Source organism: Clupea harengus, unplaced genomic scaffold (genome assembly GCF_900700415.2).
Source record: "Clupea harengus unplaced genomic scaffold, Ch_v2.0.2, whole genome shotgun sequence".
NCBI classification, from domain to species: domain Eukaryota; kingdom Metazoa; phylum Chordata; class Actinopteri; order Clupeiformes; family Clupeidae; genus Clupea; species Clupea harengus.
This window is the reverse complement of record NW_024879697.1, coordinates 24745-46236: the sequence shown is the minus strand read 5'-3', so window position 1 is coordinate 46236 and position 21492 is coordinate 24745. Positions and strand designations below refer to the sequence as shown.

The window sequence follows — 21492 nt, the reverse complement described above, 5'->3', positions numbered from 1 at the left end:
CAACCCTATCCCAGCTCCCTAAAATGATACTGTCTCACCTTCACCTTCAAGAGAGAAACTGGAGGATTGTGAAACAAAATGTCCACCACTCTCTCTGTAGACCAGTTGTTGTGAAGGCTTGGTTGTTAGGACAGGCTGAGATTTTAGGGAGCTGAGACGGGACCTGTACAAAAACTGCACGTCTTCCTTACTGGTTCTGATTTTTGGTTTGGACCAGAACACCAGCACCATCTTTATCCTGCTGCACCTTGTTGTACACCTGCCTTTTGCAGTAAGACTCCCTACCACATCACATCCTATCCTGTTGCATCACTTCCTGTGTAAGAACTGTCTTATTCACTTTGCTGGGCTTCCCACTCACCCCCACCTTGCCCTCCAGCCCCGTCCACGGCCAATCGAGAAAGAGAATGCAAAGCTGACCTATGCAGTGAACCTTAGTGCCTTACAGTATTCCCTCTTTGAGGTTCGGTCCCTGAAGGACGTTTTCTACCCCCTTTGAGATGACGACTGAGAATGACACAGTGGAGAAGTGACGACGACTGGAAAAAGAAAATGGCTCAGTGTATTTAATAAAGATTAGTCACAGATCTCTTCATCCTCAGAGCGGACCCTACCTGCCTTTAGGACCCCCCTAATGCTCAGAGATCAGCATCCCCTTCATTTAGTAGACTTTAAGAAAAGAAATTGAGAATATTTTTCAAAATCAAGCACTGACTTTATATGATCGTCGCATTGCCTCATTGGCAGTTGTCGAGCCGGCATGGATTTCTGTAGAAATTGATTTGGCCATATTTTAACTGTCGTCCCTTTTTTATACCCGGCAACAGCAGAAAGCACTGTGGTTTTATTGATGGTTTCATTTAGTAGAAACACTTAACTGACATCGACTTGGTTTAGTGTTATTGTAATTTTTTTTGTCGTTAAAATTGATTTCATATTTTTATGTTTCTTTTTGGTTGGACTTGTTTTTATTTATCCCAATATATGTTAAGCATTTTTTGTTGGAATGCAAATCTTGGGGTGTACACTTTTTTTTGTTTTGAATTTTTTTATATTGTAGGTGCCAAAGTCTAAACTACTGTGGACTTAAAATCCTTTTTAATAAAGTTTTACAAAAAAATATATATGTTCTTGATGTGTTATTTTATTAATGTATTAATTATGTATAATTATTTCACTTTTACAACCTTACATATACAACATTAGCCAATAGTTATGATGTAGTTAACGATGGTAATTGGCTAATTTGACTGTTGCTACTTGACAAGCACAAAGTTTGACAGTTGTCCTGTGGGATCCAGTATGTTTTAAGTACAATTTTAACAGAGAAAAACTGTGGCTTTAACATTACCTTTACATTTTATCACATTTTCATCAGAATTTTTTAAACTTGTATTAAAAACCGTCATAGTATTGATATTCGTGGGGAGAGGATATCACCATATCTCACACTGGTCAGATCACACATAACCCATGGATCAGATACATAACACTCGCAAGTAGACCCGAATGGAGCTAAAAATAGAGCTGATGGAGTGTTGTTTAGAACAGGGGGGGATAACCTCTACAGAACTATACATTAAAATAGTGCTTAGCTAAAGAGTGCTGTCAACCGGGGTGATGAGGATCTTACAGCAGACTGAAATCTCAGCAAATCCCCAAAATATCTCATCTCATATCTCATGTTCTAATACCACAGATACATGGAGACTCTGTCAAGAGGATGGTTTTTGATAAGGAATAAGGTTTATTCTTTACAATGGTGCACACTCATGAAAGGCAATAAGGCAGGAGACCAGTACACAGGAAAACAGGTTCATCAAAAGGCTCAGTTATATTCAGTAAAGGGAGAGGCAGACACAGGTGAGTATCAAGACTACCAGGGATGCTCAGCCAGGAAGTAGACTTGAATAGTGGTATCATAACAGGTGACACAGGTACTTATTCAGTGACTTACTGAGTCCATAATGGCTTTCAGGTGTGTGATGATGTGGGTGGAGTCAGTGATCAGAAACTGGGAGGTGTGGAATGGTGAGTGTGTAGAGGGCGATGCCTATGTCACCAGCTTTCATTAGACAGTTATGGAATATTCTAGATTACAGATATTAATGACATGTCACAGATGTCATAGATTATAAATGTATTTAATGCGAACAGGACAAACATCTAATAACCTAACTATTTATTTTGATCTGAAACATAATCATTAATCCAAACATCATAATCAACTCATTCCCAGAGCAGTTTAGGCATGAAGATATCAGGTTATTAGGGAACAGGTGTGTGTGTAGAGATTCTGAAAATCAGCAAAATCATGAAAAGTAAGGAGAAAATTCTATCCCATCTCCTCCATATCTGAGGAACTGAGGATGAGTTTTGGGTGTGCAGTGTTGGGATCCAGAGTCACAGGAGCTACAGAGAAAGATAGAGACACACAAGAGAATCCAGTTGAAGTTCCAGTAAGATAATGATAATGATAATGATGGTTGTGATTATCATCAGTCTTCAATACAAAACTGAAACACACTGATAAAACCAAATACTGCTGTTTTCCTGTTTGTGTCACCTTTGAACTGAAGTGATTTATATAACTTACATTATTTTATTTTAAACTCTGTATTCTGCCCTTTGACAACAGGTTTATTCGCATTCAAATGGCCAGTGTGAGCAGCAAAGCCTTCCTGCATCTGCCTTCACATCTCTCACACATATATGGCTAACTCCCCCCTAGGTAGAGCCCAACTGTCACTAAACCTTAGAGAGCAGATTCATGTGGAGCCCACAGAGACGTGATGGTGAGGAGGCAGAGAGGAGGAGAACACTGAGCAGAAATGAGGAGGTGTGTGTGTGTGTGTGTGTGTTCGTGTGTGTGTGTTCGTGTGTGTGTGTGTGTGTGTGTGTGTGTGTGTGTGTGTGTGTGTGTGTGTGTGTTCGTGTGTTCGTGTGTGTGTGTGTGAGTGTGTGTGTGTGTGTGAGAGAGAGAGTGTGTGCGTGAGTGTGATCACCAGTAGCAGTACTCACTTTATTGAACAATCTCTTGCATCTTCTCCCAGACTCTGAACTTCATTGATTCATTCACAGCTAGGAGCCACATTATTCTCACAGTGCTTGTGCACATTCATCTTACAGGCTGCCACATGGAGAGAGAGAGAGACAGAGAGAGATAGAGAGAGACAGAGAGAGAGACAGAGACAGAGAGAGAGAAAAAGAGAGAGAAAGAGACATGGAGAGAGATTAGGAGGAAAGGGGAAACATGAGTCAATAAATAAACCGTTGTATGGCCTTTGGCAGAATGGCCGTGCTGCTCCCATGTGTAATACTATGTCACCAACTTATATGGTGTGCAAACAGATCTGAGAGATATTGAAAGATGTGTTACTCTAGGCGCTGGCCAGTATGAAGAGGAGAACGGGTCTCACCTTTGCACTGAAGGCCCTGGCGCATGAGATGTGTTACTCTAGGGGGTGGCCAGTATGAAGAGGGGAACGGGTCTCACCTTTGCACTGAAGGCCCTGACGCATGAAGCCCCACAGCATGGAGCTGCAGTGGTTGCAGAAGGTGGGAACTTTGTAGCTGCGGATTTCGAACTTGTGTGGCATGTTCTCACTGAACCGCTGGGAGCCCGCCTAGACACACACACACACACACACACAAGGTTGTCTGATTTGTGTGTCTGAGACTGGGTGATGACCAAAGTGGAGTATGTCACTGTTGCTAGGTAGGATGCTGTCTGTGTGTGTGTCATGCAACGTGGAATTGCTGTGTGTTAAATGACATAGAAAAAGCATATGTATGATGTTCTAGGAGTGTGTGATGCTATATGTATGATGTTCTAGGAGTGTGTGATGCTGTGGGTTTGTTTTGCGTGTGTATAGTGCAGTGAATGCAGCCCTATTTCACACATGCCAGCCAAGATGAACCAGTTCATGGAGATACTGTATGTGTGGATGTACAATAGGCACTGTAGAAGACTCCGTTGACGATTAAAAGTACATGAATGTCCGTTGCGTCGCAGTAGGATGCAGTGAGGACGCGCTTAGGGATGGGTATCTTTTTTTTTTTTTTTGATACCGGTGCTTTTTCAATACCGGTTTCATTTATTTAATGAAATTTCACCATTTTTTCTGATTTGTTTTATACCTATCTTTTCTATCTTGTTTATACCTAATATGGTTATTTGAACACACTGAGTACGTGAACTTGTACTGCCCCTTGAAGAGACTAGCTGGCATCTCCGTTTAGTCTTCAGTCTGTGGTTGCTGATCTGCTTTTGACTCTCGCCTTCTCTCCCCCCTTTACAGGCAATTGTTTTGTTGCATTTGCTGCATATGTCACGTTGTTTGAATCTTTTTGTGCGAAATACAGCCACACTTTTGACCGTTTACCTTTCGGCATTTTCTCTGTTAAATTGATGGCAAGCTCTGTTTGTGCTTGCTCTGTGAAATGCTGCCTGCTCAGTTTTAAATGTGCCCCTCGAAATCTGCCTAGCAACCAGTGACCAAGAAAAAAGAATTCATACAGATCGTACTCGTGACGTGACTGCTCGTTAGCTATTGCTAGTTTTCTACTGTTTTGGAACCAGCCTCCGTGTTTCATGTTGCAGCCAACATTTTACGTTTTGTTCATTTAGCTCCATGATTTGTTGCTGTTATTTATTTCAATTGGCTTAGGCACCAAAAGGAAGCACCGAAATCTGCGTTGCATTTCGGTCCGGGTAGGTACCGGTTGTATAGGAACCGGTGCCATATTGGAACCGGTTCTCGGTACCCAACCCTAGTCATCACAGGGTGCAATTGTGTGTTAATAGTAATACCGTCTTCCCGAGGGCCACCAAGACAACATTGGTACTATGACAACAGCACCAGTATGTTGGTAATCACACCCGATTGGACAGGCATCAACCATTCGACACAAAGGCAGATCAATTAAGTTGAACACATAGGGGGGCGCCACACAAAGTGTAGGGTCCACCACAGTTGTCAAAATAAAGATCGACAGGGGAGTTCTGGTGACGTCACAAACCCAATGGCCGCTTGAAAGAAGAGCTTCCGTGTCCCAAATCTAAATCCACATTATTTAAAATACAGTCCCCTTATTTTTGCTAAACCGAACAATAGTACCATCATGACACATAATCAACGCAAAGTAAGAACAACAAAAACAACAGACGGTGGAGAAAAATCTAGGTATTTCGAAGGAGAATGCAGTGCAGTGCAGTGCCACAAGGGGGCTTTCCACCCCTCTGCATGATTCCAATCATTTTGACCATTTTTATAATCATAATCGCTGAATTCGCTGAATTTGCGCATGTCCTATTCAAATAGACGGGAGAAAACAAGGGACGTGCGGTCAGGTGAGGCACTGTTGGCGGGGAAAACATATTTCCTAAAGAATCCGTGTTGAAACCGGAAGTCGTCACTTTACTCCGTTTGATTAGGACCTTTACTTTTTAGTTGAGAAGTTGTGTTGATCGCCTGACATTCAAACGATCGGTTTTCTTTAAATTATTATTATTTTTGTGAAGTTATACGGCTTATGTGAATAAAGCTATCTACACGACTTTTTATATGTCTACATTGACTCGGTTAGTTGTTCATGTGGTACACGAATGTTGCAGAGTATTGTAGGTCTTAACTGAAGCTTTCCATTATTGTTAGGTTGCTGCTAATGCTTAGACCAACAATCCATAGGAACACATAGTAGCTAGCTAGCCTCGCTGCTAATAAGTATAACGTTAGCATGCTGATATGAATTGACCCATGCTGCTAATGCTTAGACCAACAATCCATTGGAACACATAGTAGCTAGCTAGCCTCGCTGCTAATAAGTATAACGTTAGCATGCTGATATGAATTGACCCATTATAGTCAGGTGGCTTAATGCTCAATTGACTTGTTAACCGAACTTTTACAAAGTCATACAACTAAACACAAAAGTGACTTGTTAACCGAACTTTTACGAAGCTATATGACCAAACACAAAGCTAGCACTGTTAATTCCGGTTTGGCTAGCTAGGGCAATTAGCTCGCCTAAGATACTGTAATTTAAGCTAACCAATTACCTCATTTCCCCCAAAACTCATCGATTGTGTGTGTTTGTGATGTGTAACATATATCCTTTATCAGTCATTCGTTATTTACGTGTATTTACCGCTAGCGATTACACCACACAATTCTATTGCTAGCTAGCTAGGTAAATTAGCTTGCGTAAGATACTGTAATTTTAAGCTTCCCTATTACCTAATTATCACACAAAAACATCGATTACGTGTGTTTGTGATGTGTAACATATATCCTTAATCAGTCATTCAAGTTATTAACGTTTATTTACCGCTAGCGATTACAAGTGTAATTCAATCGCTATTAATGTTAATGTGACACAACATTAAAAGTCAGGCATCGACATGGTTCCTAAAGAATAAATCAAAGGTCCTTGTCCATTTCTGTTCAGGACATGTGACAAGTTTTATCCAACCAGAGACCGGAGTAAAGTGACAATATCCGGTTTCAACACGGATTCTTTAGGAAATACGTTTCCCCGCCGACAGGCACCATGTATTGAGTTAGTCTGGTCTATTCAATTTATAGTGGCATTATGCAGTAATTGTACATCAGGATTAGGGTTAGGATAAGCAGTTTTACCTTAAAATAGCAGCTTTAAAAAAATTGGGGCGCTACAATGACTTTTAATATGGAGAATCGCCTCTGTGCCATTGCCATACCAGGGTCCGTAGGCATATTACTGCTAAATGTAGGATTGCCTGAAGCCGACCGGTTTCTACTGTCTGCCGTACTAGTAAGTAGCTTATTTGCCGTCTTGCTTTGTCTTGTGTGTTGCACTTGCTTGATGTTTGACTGTGTTAGGACAGTTGTTGACTAACTAGTTTGTCATAATGTCAAAGTCAGCACATTTCAAGAGATTTCGTTAGTTTTAGCCGCTAGCATATCGTTAGCGATTAGCAATTGTTCCGTTATGCTACTTTAAAGAAAAAAAGTTCCTGAGCAAGCATGTCATACTGTCAGTGCAGGGTGGATTATGTTGTTTGGCTTTATAGTTTCTTCAAATTTGAACTTTTTAAAATAATGTAGTATTTCCTAATTCTAGTGGTTGGTTAGCTGGCGAACAGTCATGACAATGAACATATGTCATACAAAATTGCCTCACCAGAAATGTCGGGCTAAAATCGCCACTTCTATTCATACTAAAATCTAAGCATGTGCTTTTTTATGTGATGTCTCCTTTAGGATTTGTTTTTGGCGTTGATACAATCGTGAATAATTACTGTGGTTTATCAACTCTAAACTCTCCTGAGCAAGCTAGCGAGCTGTAGTTGATAGCACATCTAAATGAGACAGAAGGACAGCGATATTTGGAAAAGGCATTGATTATTGGCTGCGATCCATAATATATTAACTTCAACTTTATTTTGTCCGTTAAAGTCTGCAAAGCGTCTGCCCCAACATTCTTTTCCCGACATTTACCTTTATCTTGTACATAACATAATCCATCCCCATACACCGGAGATTTCAAGAGTAGGAATGCCTATCAATATGCAGTTGCAGGATGGGTGAGCGACACCAAGATAGGTTATCTGGACACAAAAAATATGTATGTGATCACAGGTCATGTAAGTAATTAAAACAGCGATTATCAACCGTGTTATTTTAGTAAAGGGCAAAACAGCTCGCTAGCTATTAGCACTCTAGCTTGCTCAGGAGAGTTTAGCTTTAATAAGACACAGTAATTATTCACGATTGTATCAACGTGCTAGATTTCACTTAACAGGTCAGTCATTCCCTAAATATTTTGGAATATAACGAAATTGTATATCTGTTTTTTTTTGGCGACAGTTGTCGCATTAGAGGTCCTCCTAACTCGTGGCTCAGTATGAGTTGTCAAGCGTCATTAACAATATGAAAACAATTGATGACCACTAATCTTACCTTACGCTCAAGTGCTGCTTCACTGGTAGGGCTGAAGTTGGATTCCATGTTGTCTGGTAGTTGCAAATGCTCTACAGTTATGCCTTACAGTTTCTGCTTGCGCTTTCAATTGTCTGAAAACTTGTATCAACCTAAACCAGAAAATGTTGAAATGGAACGAATCACGACTACAGCTACTGTTTCCTGTTTGTGATCCTTTCTCACACAGATAGCATATGCTCTGTTAGGACGATGGGTCAAATGGAACTGAACGGCAACATGTCTCTCAAATTCACTTCTTCCTTGAGGTGGGGAGTTTCTAAGGGGAGGAGTTCAGCTAAAGTCATAAAGGCTTCTGGTTGGACAGTACTGCTGATGTGTCCTCTCTCTCCCTCTCTCTCTTTCTCTCTCTATGTCACACACACACACACACAGAGAGAGAGAGAGAGACACACACACACACACACACACACAGACGAACACAAACAGTAATACACATGTTATGTGGTTAAAAAAGCTTTACATGTATTTCACATCAGGTTCAGTGTTTTTAGGTTGCAATCATTAACAGGAGAGTTAATCAGCTCCAATGGCCTTTCTCCCTCTGTTTTATTTTATACTTTGGTTGTTTATTTGCGTTTTTGTTTCAGTATGCCAAACAGCATTGCATGTGAAAACAATGTTAAAAGAGCAATTGGAGTTGTTGGCTAGCGAGCTAATGACTCCATACTCTCCCTCCTAATGGCAGTGGCAGTGTCCCCAGCACCTACGGGACTTTGTTCAGAATGTCAGTGTGGTTGGGGACAACTGACCCATCAGGTGGGGACTGTGTAGCATGCAGGGGGGGTAGCTTACTTCCATGTGTGTGAGTGTGTGTGTGATAGGACTGCTGATCCCATAATGCTGTGCGAATGTGTTACTGACATAGTAGATGTTTAATTATATTTCCTGCCCAGTGGCATAACGTAGTGTAATGTAATGACGTTATGTGTGATGTGTTAGGAATGTTTTGACATGACTCTTGTATTGGGGGAGGGATCTAAGGGGTGAGCTGGCGGTGTTAATTAATGGGCTACACCCGGTCATTGATGAGAGTGGAGGAGAGTGAACGTGGAACATAATCAGTGCTGAGACAACATGGATAAAGGAAGACCACAGCGAAAGGTGAGGCGTCTGGGAAGCGGTGCTAGATTGCTTACGTCGAGCTGCATTCAAGGTGTAGGGGTGGTTGCCGTTCGCATGCTGCTTAGGGCTGCCGGCGGTGAAGAGTGGGATACCTGTAGCTAAAGCTGGGGAAGAATTAGGAGTGCGTTGGCTGCTTCTCAGTTAGGGGTTTTCCGCTGGCGTTACTGGCTGAGACCTCACGAGTGCTGGATCGGTGGTTTCTGTCTCTCCCCTTACCGATCAGTGCCCAAGCTCAGACCCCGGGGGAGGGTCTTGTAACTCGGGAGAGTTTAAGTTTTAATCTCTATTCATTTGTGTGTGTGTGTGTGTGTGTGTGTGTGTGTGTGTGTGCGCGCGCGTGTATGAGTGTGTGTTTTAACCTGACGGCGTAGCCAGTTTATGATCTGAGGTGGGAGGGTTTAGAGACGGTGGCTTTGTGTGTAGCCCGGCTGGCGTCTTGGGTGTGCCTATTGCAGTGCCGTGGGAGTGTGTGCAGTGCCCTACAGCGGTGGTATGTGTTGGAACTTTATATTTATTGTGGTGTGTTGTATTGCTGTGTAACCCGCCTAGTTTAGGGCCTTGGGGTAGTCGTTCAGTCGAGTAGCACTGAGGCTTACTGACTTTTAGTAACCTGACCTGATCCGGCATTTCTGGTAGCCAGGGGCGTTTCTAGGATTAAAAGAAAGGGGGGCTTAGCCCCAAGGGGAGTGGCTTGTTTGTGCAAAGAGCGCGCTGCAATTTTTTGGGGGGCCCATTTGGGGCCGCGGATATCCATTGTTTCAGACAGTTCATAGATTCGTTCAATCAGAAAGAGTGTGATTTTGCTCTGTTGTTTTGCTTGCATTCTCTATATGATAACACAAGAGACAGAATTTCAAGGTCATAGTGAAATTTGACAACACAAATGTGAACTTTTCTCAAAGAGAGAAATAATTGTCCTGCTTGTAAAGGAAAGACGGATGAACTAGCTTTCCTATCCGCTCCCAAATACTAATTCTTGAGTTGTTTACTTGTTTTATTATGAGCAGAAGGGAATACGATTTTGATCAACATTTACATCTATTTGGTTGTCCCTGTAGTTTTTACATACCATTGATATTTTATGCTCATTTGGACACTATCACTGAGATAAAGATGAACTAGTTCAGTGTCAAATACCATTCAATGGGAAAAAAAACATGAATAACAAAATTTAAAAACACTTTTCAAGAACATCTTAATTATCAAATGATAAATATTGTATGATGGGCTGAAATGGAAGGCACCCAATGCATTCACTAAAATCAAGTCAAACTAGAATTCACTAGCATTAATTGATTATAAACAACAACATTCTATAGGGACTGATATTATTGTTTCGAAATACTAGAGAGATATATTAATGCAAAGAATAGACAGATGTCAATAGTTATTTCTTGTATTTTGAATTTGCCCGTTCACACTCGCTCACTGGAGACAGTTTCTAACAAATTAGCTAGATAGCTAGCTTAGTGTTAACATAGCCCACTACAATATTCCCTTAATTTACCTCAAGTAGGCTAAACCTACATTTAAGCAGGTAACAATCGTTAACAACTACAGATAGCCACATTCTGTAACTACCCGTACTTACAATTTCACTCCTTGCATCATTTACTTTGAGCTAAACTCCTTGGCTATAATCCTGGCTGTCGTTGAAGAGACGTTACTTGGCAGAGTGAGAAAGCCAGCGCAGCAGTCTCCGCAAGATCCCCGGGGTTTATATCGTTAAGTATGATGATAGGCTATTGGATTGTAATTTGAAGGGGGAGAAAACATACAAACCAGAACGCACGCACCTATGTAGCATGTTCGAGTTATAAATAACTTGTCCATGTGAGAAACAATAGTTTAATTCAATGACATCACCAAAATTAAAATAAATGGCACCAATAATGCCAAATAATTTGGGGGGGCTGAAGAACATTTTAGGGGGGCTTCAGCCCCCCTAAAATAGGCCTAACGACGCCCCTGCTGGTAGCCGTATGAATTTCTCATCAAAGAACCTGACTACAAATTAGGTTTATTACACTGGTGGCAGCGGTGGGATATTCTCTAATTTTCATAATTTAATTGACCTAGATACTGTTGTAACAATGTCAGACGGGGAAGAGAATGCGCCAGATAGGCTCGATGCTGTTAACGACGCAGGGAGAGCAAGGGAAGCTATAGCTACTGCTAGGCCGGTGTTCATGCCGGAGACATTCACTGGTGTAGGCCGTGAGTGGTCTGACTGGTCAGAGCAGTTCGATCTAGCGGCAGAGGTTAATAATTGGAATGAGCCCTTGAAGCTAAAATTCATGTCTCTACTACTTTCTGGGCGTGCCAGAGACATGTATAGTGGGTTGCCGAGTGATGCCAAAGAAAACTATGCATTGTTGAAAGCAGCTATGGCTAGATGTTTTGAGCCCTGTGACAGTGATGACTGGAGTAGGGCTAGCTTCACCGCCCGGCGCCGTATGCATAACGAGACAGCTAGGGAATTTGGCAATGCTTTACGGCGTCTTGCCACTAAAGCTTACCCCACAGCTGATAACTATATACGGGATATGTTGGCTAGAGATCAGTTTTTTTACCCATTTTTCTAGTGGTGAATTCCGGATTAGCCTGCGCAGTGCAAAACCTAAAACGTTAGAACAGGCTATTGATCTTGCCTCTGAGATGGAGCTTCTCAGGAATTTGGAGCAAACCCATCTGATGCCCGATGCTAAAGTTAGGGGAGTGGTGGAGCACAAACCGAAAAGTGATCAACAAATGGAAGTACTGCTAGGGATGGTGGAAGAATTGAGGCAGGAAGTAAAACATCTTCGTACAACAGTGACTAATATCCAACAGTCTAGTAAAAATGCCACTTCAACTATGTTTTCTAGGGAGTCAGGACGAGCTTCCCGGAACAATGTTGAACCACAAGGTCCCTTAACTCAAGCCAGGGGGGCGGGGGATGGCTGTTGGGAGTGTGGGTGTTCTAGACACATAAAACGAAACTGCCCATATTTGCAGGGAAACTACAGGGGGCAGGTATCGTAGGCCCACTGCCTGCCCCCAGGCGCATCAGTACATATGCGGCCTCTGCAAGCGACAATGGTGGCTCAGGATACATCACAGCAAGAATAGGTGCGTCAGACTCCCTTCTATTGGTAGATAGTGGGGCTACATTATCCGTCATCCCAAAACAACTTTGGCTCAAAATCACTAATGGGGGGTCGGAACTGTCTGGACATCATGGTGATGTTGCTGCAGCTAATGGGGGAGGATGAAGATTTTGGGGAAATGGCAAACAGTCTGCCAGTTTGATTCATTGGCGTTAATTGCTGAGTTTTTGGTGGCTGATGTGCCTTCCCAGGATATTCTCTTGGGTTTTGACTTTTTGAGTAAATATGGGGTGGTAGTGGATTTTGGTAAAAATGAGTGCCGAATAATGGGAAAATGTTTCCCCTGATCATTCCGGCAGACCTGGATAAGCCCCGGACAGTAATCATCCCCGAGGACACTGTTATTCCCCCACGTGGTGAGATAATCATTGCTGGCAAGGTGGAAAATTCCTTCGAACCCAGCTTTGAGGGTATGTTGGAACCATTAGACACATTTTCAAACCAATGTGATGTCATGATAGCTCGGGTGGTCTGTAGAGTGGAAATGGGGAGGCTACCTATAAGAGTGATTAATGTAACTAAGGATTCCATTACATTGAAGGGGGGGATGAGGGTGGCCACTTTACATACTGACATTGAGGTGGGCTGTAAGGGTGAGCATTTAGGTATGGGAGAGGATGAGGATTGCTCAAATGAGCCATGGACTGTTGACAAGCTTATAGCACATTTTGGGTTGCATCAGAAAAGTTTTGCTCCATCTGACTTAACAGATATCCGTGACTTGTTACAGAGAAATATGCCTGTGTTTAGTGAGGGGGAGGGTGACTTGGGGAGAACTCACCTGACGCTACACCAGATTGATACAGGGGATGCAAAGCCTGTGAAGTTGCCACCCCGCCGTGTTCCCATCCATCTACAGCAAGAGGTGACTGAACATTTAAAACAAATGCTGGCAAACGACATTATTCAGCCCTCTCATAGTCCTTGGGCAGCACCAGTGGTTTTGGTACGCAAGCGCGATGGCGGCCTCCGGTTTTGTGTTGACTATCGCAAATTAAATGATTTGACCCGGAAGGATGCCTATCCATTGCCACGTATTGATGATGCCCTTGACAGTTTGAATAAAGCTTGCTGGTTCTCAACACTTGATTTAGCCAGTGGTTACTGGCAAGTGGAGATGGATCCGAAAGATAAACAGAAGACCGCGTTTACCACACGGCAAGGCTTGTTTGAATTTAATGTACTCAGTTTTGGCCTTTGTAATAGTCCTAGTACATTTCAGCGACTGATGGATCTGGTGCTGGCAGATCTTCAGTGGACCACCTGTCTGGTGTACCTGGACGATATTATTATTTTTGGCCGTACATTTCAAGAGCATTTAGGCCGCCTGGACGAAGTTTTAACAAAACTACGTCAGGCTAACCTTAAAGTTAAGCCCACAAAGTGCAAGTTGTTTGCCAGTCAGGTACAGTATTTGGGGCATATCATTTCATGCAAGGGTGTGAAGGCAGATCCAGAAAAAGTAGAGGCGGTGCGTCAGTGGCCGGTGCCCAAGAATCAGACAGAGGTGAGGAGCTTTGTGGGCTTAGCCTCTTATTATAGGAGGTTTGTAAAGGGGTTTGCTGGGATGGCTCGCCCTCTGCACCAGCTCACAGAGAAAGGCAGGCGCTTTAAATGGACAGAGGTGTGTCAAACAGCCTTTGAACAACTGAAACTGAGTTTGATGTCAGCCCCAGTTCTCGCATACCCAGATCCCTCCAAAACATTTGTTCTCGATACGGATGCTAGCGATGCAGGTATTGGGGCTGTGTTGTCACAAGAAGAGGGAGGGTTTGAACAGGTGATCGCATACGCCAGTAGGGCTCTAACCAAACAGGAGAGAAAATATGCAACAACAAAGAAGGAGCTATTGAGTATGGTTACTTTCATAAAGCATTTTAAACACTATCTGCTGGGTAAGGAGTTTGTCCTACGGACAGATCATAACTCCTTGAGGTGGCTGCATAATTTCCAAGGGTTGGAGGGACAATTAGCCAGGTGGGTAGAGCAGCTTGCTAGCTTCCAGTATAAAATTGTACACCGTCCTGGACGAGGGCATACAAATGCAGATGCCCTCTCTAGGCTGCCTGCTTATCTGTCAACGCCAGTGGTCTCTCAGCCAGTCGTACAGACACAAGGGGGGCCAGTGATAGCGGCGGTACATAACATAACTCCTAATGCAAACACGGGGTGGGAAGGGGATGAATTGGCTCAGGCTCAGAGAGAGGATGCCGAGCTACAGAAGATCATTGCTGTAAAATCCGAGGGAACGAATTGTTTGCAACCACCGGCTGATCTGCAGAAGTATGTAGCTGTGTGGGCTCAGATACAAATGCAGGGCTCCCGATTGGTGAGGTTTCCCCCATCAAATTCAGATGCTGCAAACCAGGTCCAGATTGTTATTCCCAGTTCTATGGTGCCAAAAGTCTTAAGACAGTTGCATAACGATGCTACAGGTGGTCACCTGGGAATACAGAAATTACAAGCAAAAGTAAAAGATCGTTTCTATTGGATGGGCTGGTTTGGGGATGTGAAACAATGGTGTAGGGAGTGTAAAGATTGTGGGTCCCGAAAAGCTGCGGGAAAACAGTGGCGTGCACCACTTCAATCTGTGGTAACTTCTAGGCCCTATGAGCGTGTAGCATTGGACATCTTAGGACCTCTCCCTGGAACCCCCAGAGAAAACAAATACATTGTAGTTATTGGGGACTACTTCTCAAAATGGACGGAGGCGTTTCCTCTTCCTAATCAGGAAGCTGAAACGGTGGCAAAGTTGTTGGTTGAACAGTGGGTGTGCCGCTTTGGAGCCCCCCGCACAATTCATACTGATCAGGGCCGTAATTTTGAATCTAGGTTGTTTAAAGAAGTTTGCCAGTTGTTGAACATTCATAAGACCAGGACTACACCTTATCACCCTCAATCGGATGGAATGATTGAAAGGTTTAACAGAACACTGGGGTCAATGTTGTCGCTCTTTGTAGATGATAACCAATCTAACTGGGATATCCTGTTGCCTTATGTGATGATGGCTTATAGGAGTAGTGTTCACTCGAGTACAGGGTTCACACCATACAAAGTTCTTTTTGGGAAAGAGATAGTCCTGCCGGTGGACGTTATGCTTGACCTGGGTAATGGGGGAAAAAGGCTCTTCGGCTTCAGAATATGTGGCTAGATTGTTGGAGACACTGTCTACAGTGGTAGATGCGGTAAAAGGGCATCAGTTAAGAGCCTCCAGGAAGCAGAAGGAAGATTATGATTTTAGAGCACATTTCCAGTATTATTCAGAAGGGGAATTGGTGTGGGTCCGTGGAACAGCTAGGAAAAGGGGGCTTTGTCCAAAATTACAACGAAGGTTTAAGGGTCCTTATAAGATCATAGAAAGGATAACAGAAGTTCTGTATAGACTAAGGCCAGTGGAGGGGGGGACAGAAACAGTGGTGCACTTCAACAGACTCAAACCATGTCTTTCTTCTGTGACAGAGGCTACCAATCAAGGGGGTGCAGCGAGACCACTGACAGCTGCCATACCACCTAATGAGACCCGTCTGCGATCTCCATCCTCTATAATCGGTCGAGAGGGCGAGGCGGTAGTGCCAGGAGCCAGAGCCAGGGTGCCCCCAGCCAGACCTACAGGAGGATCAAGCCGTGACGCAGAAAGCTGTGCCATCTCGGTTGGATTACAACGGCAAGGGGACCGACCCGCTCAAACTACACAGCCCCAAGGTGGTCAAGAACCTTCACAAACGGGGGCCATGCAGATACCCACGGCTAACCAGATGGCGATGGAGGAGGAGACACGCCAGGACGCACCTTTACTCGAAGCGACACGCCAAGGGCGACCAAGGAGGCTGCCAGGATGGTCTCGGGACTATGAGATGTTTTGATTGAGACTCGAGGGCGAGTCTGCTTTATGGACGGGGGGAGTGTAATGTAATGACGTTATGTGTGATGTGTTAGGAATGTTTTGACATGACTCTTGTATTGGGGGAGGGATCTAAGGGGTGAGCTGGCGGTGTTAATTAATGGGCTACACCTGGTCATTGATGAGAGTGGAGGAGAGTGAACGTGGAACATAATCAGTGCTGAGACAACATGGATAAAGGAAGACCACAGCGAAAGGTGAGGCGTCTGGGAAGCGGTGCTAGATTGCTCACGTCGAGCTGCATTCAAGGTGTAGGGGTGGTTGCCGTTCGCATGCTGCTTAGGGCTGCCGGCGGTGAAGAGTGGGATACCTGTAGCTAAAGCTGGGGAAGAATTAGGAGTGCGTTGGCTGCTTCTCAGTTAGGGGTTTTCCGCTGGCGTTACTGGCTGAGACCTCACGAGTGCTGGATCGGTGGTTTCTGTCTCTCCCCTTACCGATCAGTGCCCAAGCTCAGACCCCGGGGGAGGGTCTTGTAACTCGGGAGAGTTAAGTTTTAATCTCTATTCATTTGTGTGTGTGTGTGTGTGTGTGTGTGTGTGTGTGTGTGTGTGTGCGCGCGCGCGCGTGTATGAGTGTGTGTTTTAACCTGACGGCGTAGCCAGTTTATGATCTGAGGTGGGAGGGTTTAGAGACGGTGGCTTTGTGTGTAGCCCGGCTGGCGTCTTGGGTGTGCCTATTGCAGTGCCGTGGGAGTGTGTGCAGTGCCCTACAGCGGTGGTGTGTGTTGGAACTTTATATTTATTGTGGTGTGTTGTATTGCTGTGTAACCCGCCTAGTTTAGGGCCTTGGGGTAGTCGTTCAGTCGAGTAGCACTGAGGCTTACTGACTTTTAGTAACCTGACCTGATCCGGCATTTCTGGTAGCCGTATGAATTGACTGAGTAACTTGTATAATAATAATAATAATAATAAAGACTGTTAACTATTTTTAAAGTCCGTGTACAGCCTCGTTCTGTGTGCATTCTCCCAACCGAAAGAACCTGACTACAAATTAGGTTTATTACAGTAGTAACGACGGGCCCAGGTGCAAGAAATTATGACGGCCCCCCTAGTGAACACAAAAAAAAAAAAATCGTAGCGTTCCCTACTTCCGCAACCGCGTCTAAAAAAACCTGCTAATCAAAGGTGTTTGTTATCGATATAAATAGTGTTGATTTAATCAACCTTACTTATTTCAGAAGCGATGGGTGTGTACACAATTAACTAAGTCTTGTTTGACTCTCAGCAGGAACATTTCTTACCGTAAAAATAGTTAGAAAGTAATAATAATAGCGACCATTATTTACCCAACTTGTAGCCTAGTAATCCTGCCCTACCATAATGTATGTAGGCTATAACTTGTCTTGAAATGTATATCTATCACAATAGCCGTACGTTACCTGTTGCATGGTTGCTGACACACCACTGAGGGCAGAAGCAGCGATGCTGATCCCTGCTGACTCCGTGGGCTCGCAACTAGTTGACGGGCTAGTTAAAAAGCTGAATTGGTTTAACTATAGCGTATTGTATTGTCACATGATCAAATAGAGACTTGACATTGGACAACAACATACATATTACCCAGCAATCATCATTGCTAATCACAAAAATACCAAAGAAAATAAGAACTTATTCATTTAATTGAATAGTTTTTTGATAGTTTATATAGTGTATGTAGGATAAGCATATGATTTTGTTATAAATTGCTACTTTTCCCGAAAAAATTATAACAACCATGAATGAGAAGTTTGCCTTTTCAAGTTTATATATATAGCATTTTACACTACAGCCTCATTATGAACAGCGCGTATTTGAACATAAGCATATCTGAGAAAATTTGACCCTATACTAAGGTTGGGCCCGTCAAGCGACGCCTGTCGGTGTGCTTGGAAAGAGGGGGCCCGTCGGGCGACGCGGGTAAATCTTTGGGCCCGGCTTCGCCCACCCCACGGGCCCAGGTGCAGCCGCACTTGCTGCACCCCCTATAGTTACGCCCCTGTTCCTGCCTGTTGTGCGTCTATCAATAATTGGCTCTATGCCAATGACACCTTCTTCTACGATTTCTTCAATACCTTCAATACTTCCATACTTTCAATACAATACTTTCTATTTCAAAAAGATGTTTCTATTGTCAAACATCAGGGCTGGAACCAGCATGTCCGCTTGAAACAAAATCACTCATGAGCAATGCAACCTCTATCAACACTCACCAGGCTGTCAGACACACCTAGACACGCACACACACGCACACACACACACACACACGGACACACACACACACACACACACACACACACACCAACACACTCACACACACATTTCTGAGATCATGAGGCTTTTATGACCCCCACTAGTATTTCATCATCAGAGTTCACACAAGTCAAAGTCAGTGTTGACAGTGCTTCTCTGATCAGCTCTCCCATGCTGTCATGAAGGCTGAGAGACTGGATCCATGAGCAGGGTGGTTTAGTGACACAGCTAGTGTCTTTATTAGCACAATTCATACATTCACAAATGAGCAGAGAAGGAACACAGAAAAATAACATTAAAAAAAGCTAAAGTCACAGATGCTTGAAGGCAAATCCAGAGTCATAAAAGGCAATAAGACTGGAGGTCAGAACACAAACAGGTTTATGAACGGCTCAAAGATAAGTAAAGGTAGAGGCAGACAAAGGTCAGTAACAAGAAGAACGTCAGGAATGCTCAGATAATTCAACAAGTAGACTGAACACTGAGGGGAAAAACATGCACGCTATTTATACAGTATAGTATTTATTTGCAGTATTTAACCCTCTTGTTGTCTTTGGGTCAAAATGACCCGGCCACTGTGTTCAACAGCAGAAGAAACCCCTTAAATTATATTTTTTCAACTTCAAATTTGAGGACTTTTCCTAGATTGACCCCATCATTAGAAAAAGTGAAATGTTGCCTTTATTCATATTTCCATGTAAGATGTAAAAAAAAAGGTACTAATATTGTCTCTGGGTCAAAATGACCTGACAGTCATAATCATGATCAAATAATCATATTCATAATCATCAATCAATCATAATCAGAGTCAGTTACACACCACAAAAATGGTGGAGGGAAAACTCAGGTATTCACACAATTTGTGGTGAATTACAAGTTGTTTCTTCAGGCAAAATAGATTCGATGTTCAAAATTCCTTTTATTTTATTTTGGGGGTTTAGTGAAGGCGGGTCATCTTGACCCCGGGAGGACACGGGGTATATACAGAGTGTGAAGACAACAGGAGGGTTAATCAGGTATTTACACAGTGACTGTTGGTGAGTGTTGAGTGTGTAGAGGATGCTGTTACAGACGTGACACATGAACTAATGAACTCACATCACAAGCTTTCATCAGGTGAAAGAATACAAGGGAGCATACTCCAGTGAGATTACTTTTAGAAATAGCAGCAATTACAAATTGCAGTGTAGAAATAGGTATTCATACAGAGCAAAAACACTATTTAATCAGCTTTTTAACTGAAACTTAAGTATTATTTTGGATGTTTTATGAAAAGATTTTTTAGGGTTTGTCTGTTTTCAGCACTTCCCTCCTGCAGGAGATTAACTCTAACTGGGCTGCTCTACTGTTACTGCAGCAGGTGATGAACTCTGAACTCTAACTGGGCTGCTCTACTGTTACTGCAGCCTTCACTGGTAAGAGATGAGTAGGAACTAAACCCAGTCTAGTAAGGAAACACTCTCAGTGAAGGTGTGTGTGAAAGTGCGTAAATTTGTGTTATTATCAGGGTCAGAGAATGACAGCTTTCTTCTTCCCAGTCCAGCTGCACTCAAATCCTCTGGGGTTTCTGCTTCACTGTGAGGAGAGTGTGTTGTTGGGTAGGAGAAGCTGCTTCATATTCACCTCTAACATGAAACACACACCTGACTCCACAGCTGCTTCATATTCACCTCTAACATGAAACACACACCTGACTCCACAGCTGCTGCATGTCCATCCCAGCCTCACGCCAGACTCTGTCTTCACACCCACATGCCAATGATTACTGTCCCCAACCTCCACATCCCAGCAGTGTGTCCCCGAGTTACAGCCCTCAGCCCCCAGGACACAGATGTTGGCATCTAATCTCTCTGGGTTATCTCTCTCTCTCTCTCACACGCACACGCACACGCACACGCACACACACACACACACACACACACACACACACACACACCATGGTGGATAAGAGAGCGACTTCAAAGTGAAGGCGCAATGATCGTTGTTGCACAGCAGTGGTTTCAGGTAATACACCTGTTATCTCCTTTCAGCCTTATTATTGGTTAGACATGTGTAATAAACACACCCTCCAGTGTCTGTCTTTGGACTCTTAGTCTACAGTAAAGAATATATTTTAGTTACAGGTATAAAGTCCGGGTTCCCCTTTCTCCTGTCACCCAGTTCCCCTGTCTCTTGTCACCTTTGCTGCAGCTGCTGCAGGTTAATCCTTAACTCACCCTTCATCATCAGCTGGGGAGGGAGCACCAGAGGGCCCCCACCTGCTCAGCCTCCACACCTGCGGGAGAGATCTGGAGTGTCTGATTGGATGGAGACACTGACTGGCTAATGCCTCAGTCTGTTTCACACATGAAAAGAGGTTTAGGTTTAAATGAGCAGAGATAAGGCATCCCTCCCATGCTGTCATGAAGGCTGAGAGACTGGATCCATGAGCAGGCTGGTTTAGTGACACAGCTAGTGTCTCTATTAGCACAATTCATACATTCACAAATGAGCAGAGAAGGAACACAGAAAAATACGATTTAAAAAAGCTAAAGTCACAGATGCATGAAGGCAAATCCAGAGTCATAAAAGGCAATAAGGCAGGAGGTCAGAACACAGACAAAGAGGTTTATGAACGGCTCAAAGATAAGTAAAGGTAGAGGCAGACAAAGGTCAGTAACAAGAAGAACGTCAGGAATGCTCAGATAATTCAAGTTCAAGTAGACTGAACACTGAGGGGAAAACATGCATGCTATTTATACAGTATAGTATTAATTTGCAGTATTTAATCAGATATTTACCCAGTGACTGTTGGTGAGTGTTGAGTCTGTAGAGGATGCTGTTACAGATGTGCTCCTGTGTCTTTAAGCGCTCCCTTCCTGATGAGCCCAGTGTGCTCTGATTGGTCAGCTAGGTGGGCGATAAGCATTGTGCTACAAGATTGCAAGAAAGGAAAAGGGGCGGGATTCCAACAAGGCATTTCAGGCAGCTGAGAAAAGTGGTTTCTGTGGGAGAGAATTACTCCCTCTGGCGTTTACTTTTGGCTTTGTTACATTGCAGACAATATGTAAAGACTGCCCTCTAGCTGTACCATCTCGCTGAGGATCGTGAACACATTTTCGTCTATG

The 21492-nt window shown here is 43.5% G+C and overlaps 1 protein-coding gene and 1 long non-coding RNA gene across 2 annotated transcripts; one reads left to right on the top strand and one right to left on the bottom strand.

The window, feature by feature from the left end:
• Window positions 1-1850: 1850 nt before the first annotated feature.
• Window positions 1851-8233, bottom strand: LOC122129911. Its single transcript, XR_006151815.1, has 4 exons — window positions 7944-8233; window positions 3497-3626; window positions 3022-3130; window positions 1851-2412 (listed from the first exon to the last, which is right to left on the bottom strand). It is a non-coding gene; the product is annotated as an uncharacterized LOC122129911 (long non-coding RNA).
• An 826-nt stretch (window positions 8234-9059) lies between these two features.
• LOC122129909 lies at window positions 9060-17214 on the top strand. The gene is made up of 4 exons (XM_042704633.1): window positions 9060-9086; window positions 12074-12218; window positions 12556-12666; window positions 15716-17214. The coding sequence occupies exons 1-4, from the start codon at window positions 9060-9062 to the stop codon at window positions 16117-16119; spliced, it is 687 nt and encodes a 228-aa protein (XP_042560567.1). The 3' UTR covers window positions 16120-17214.
• Window positions 17215-21492: the final 4278 nt, after the last annotated feature.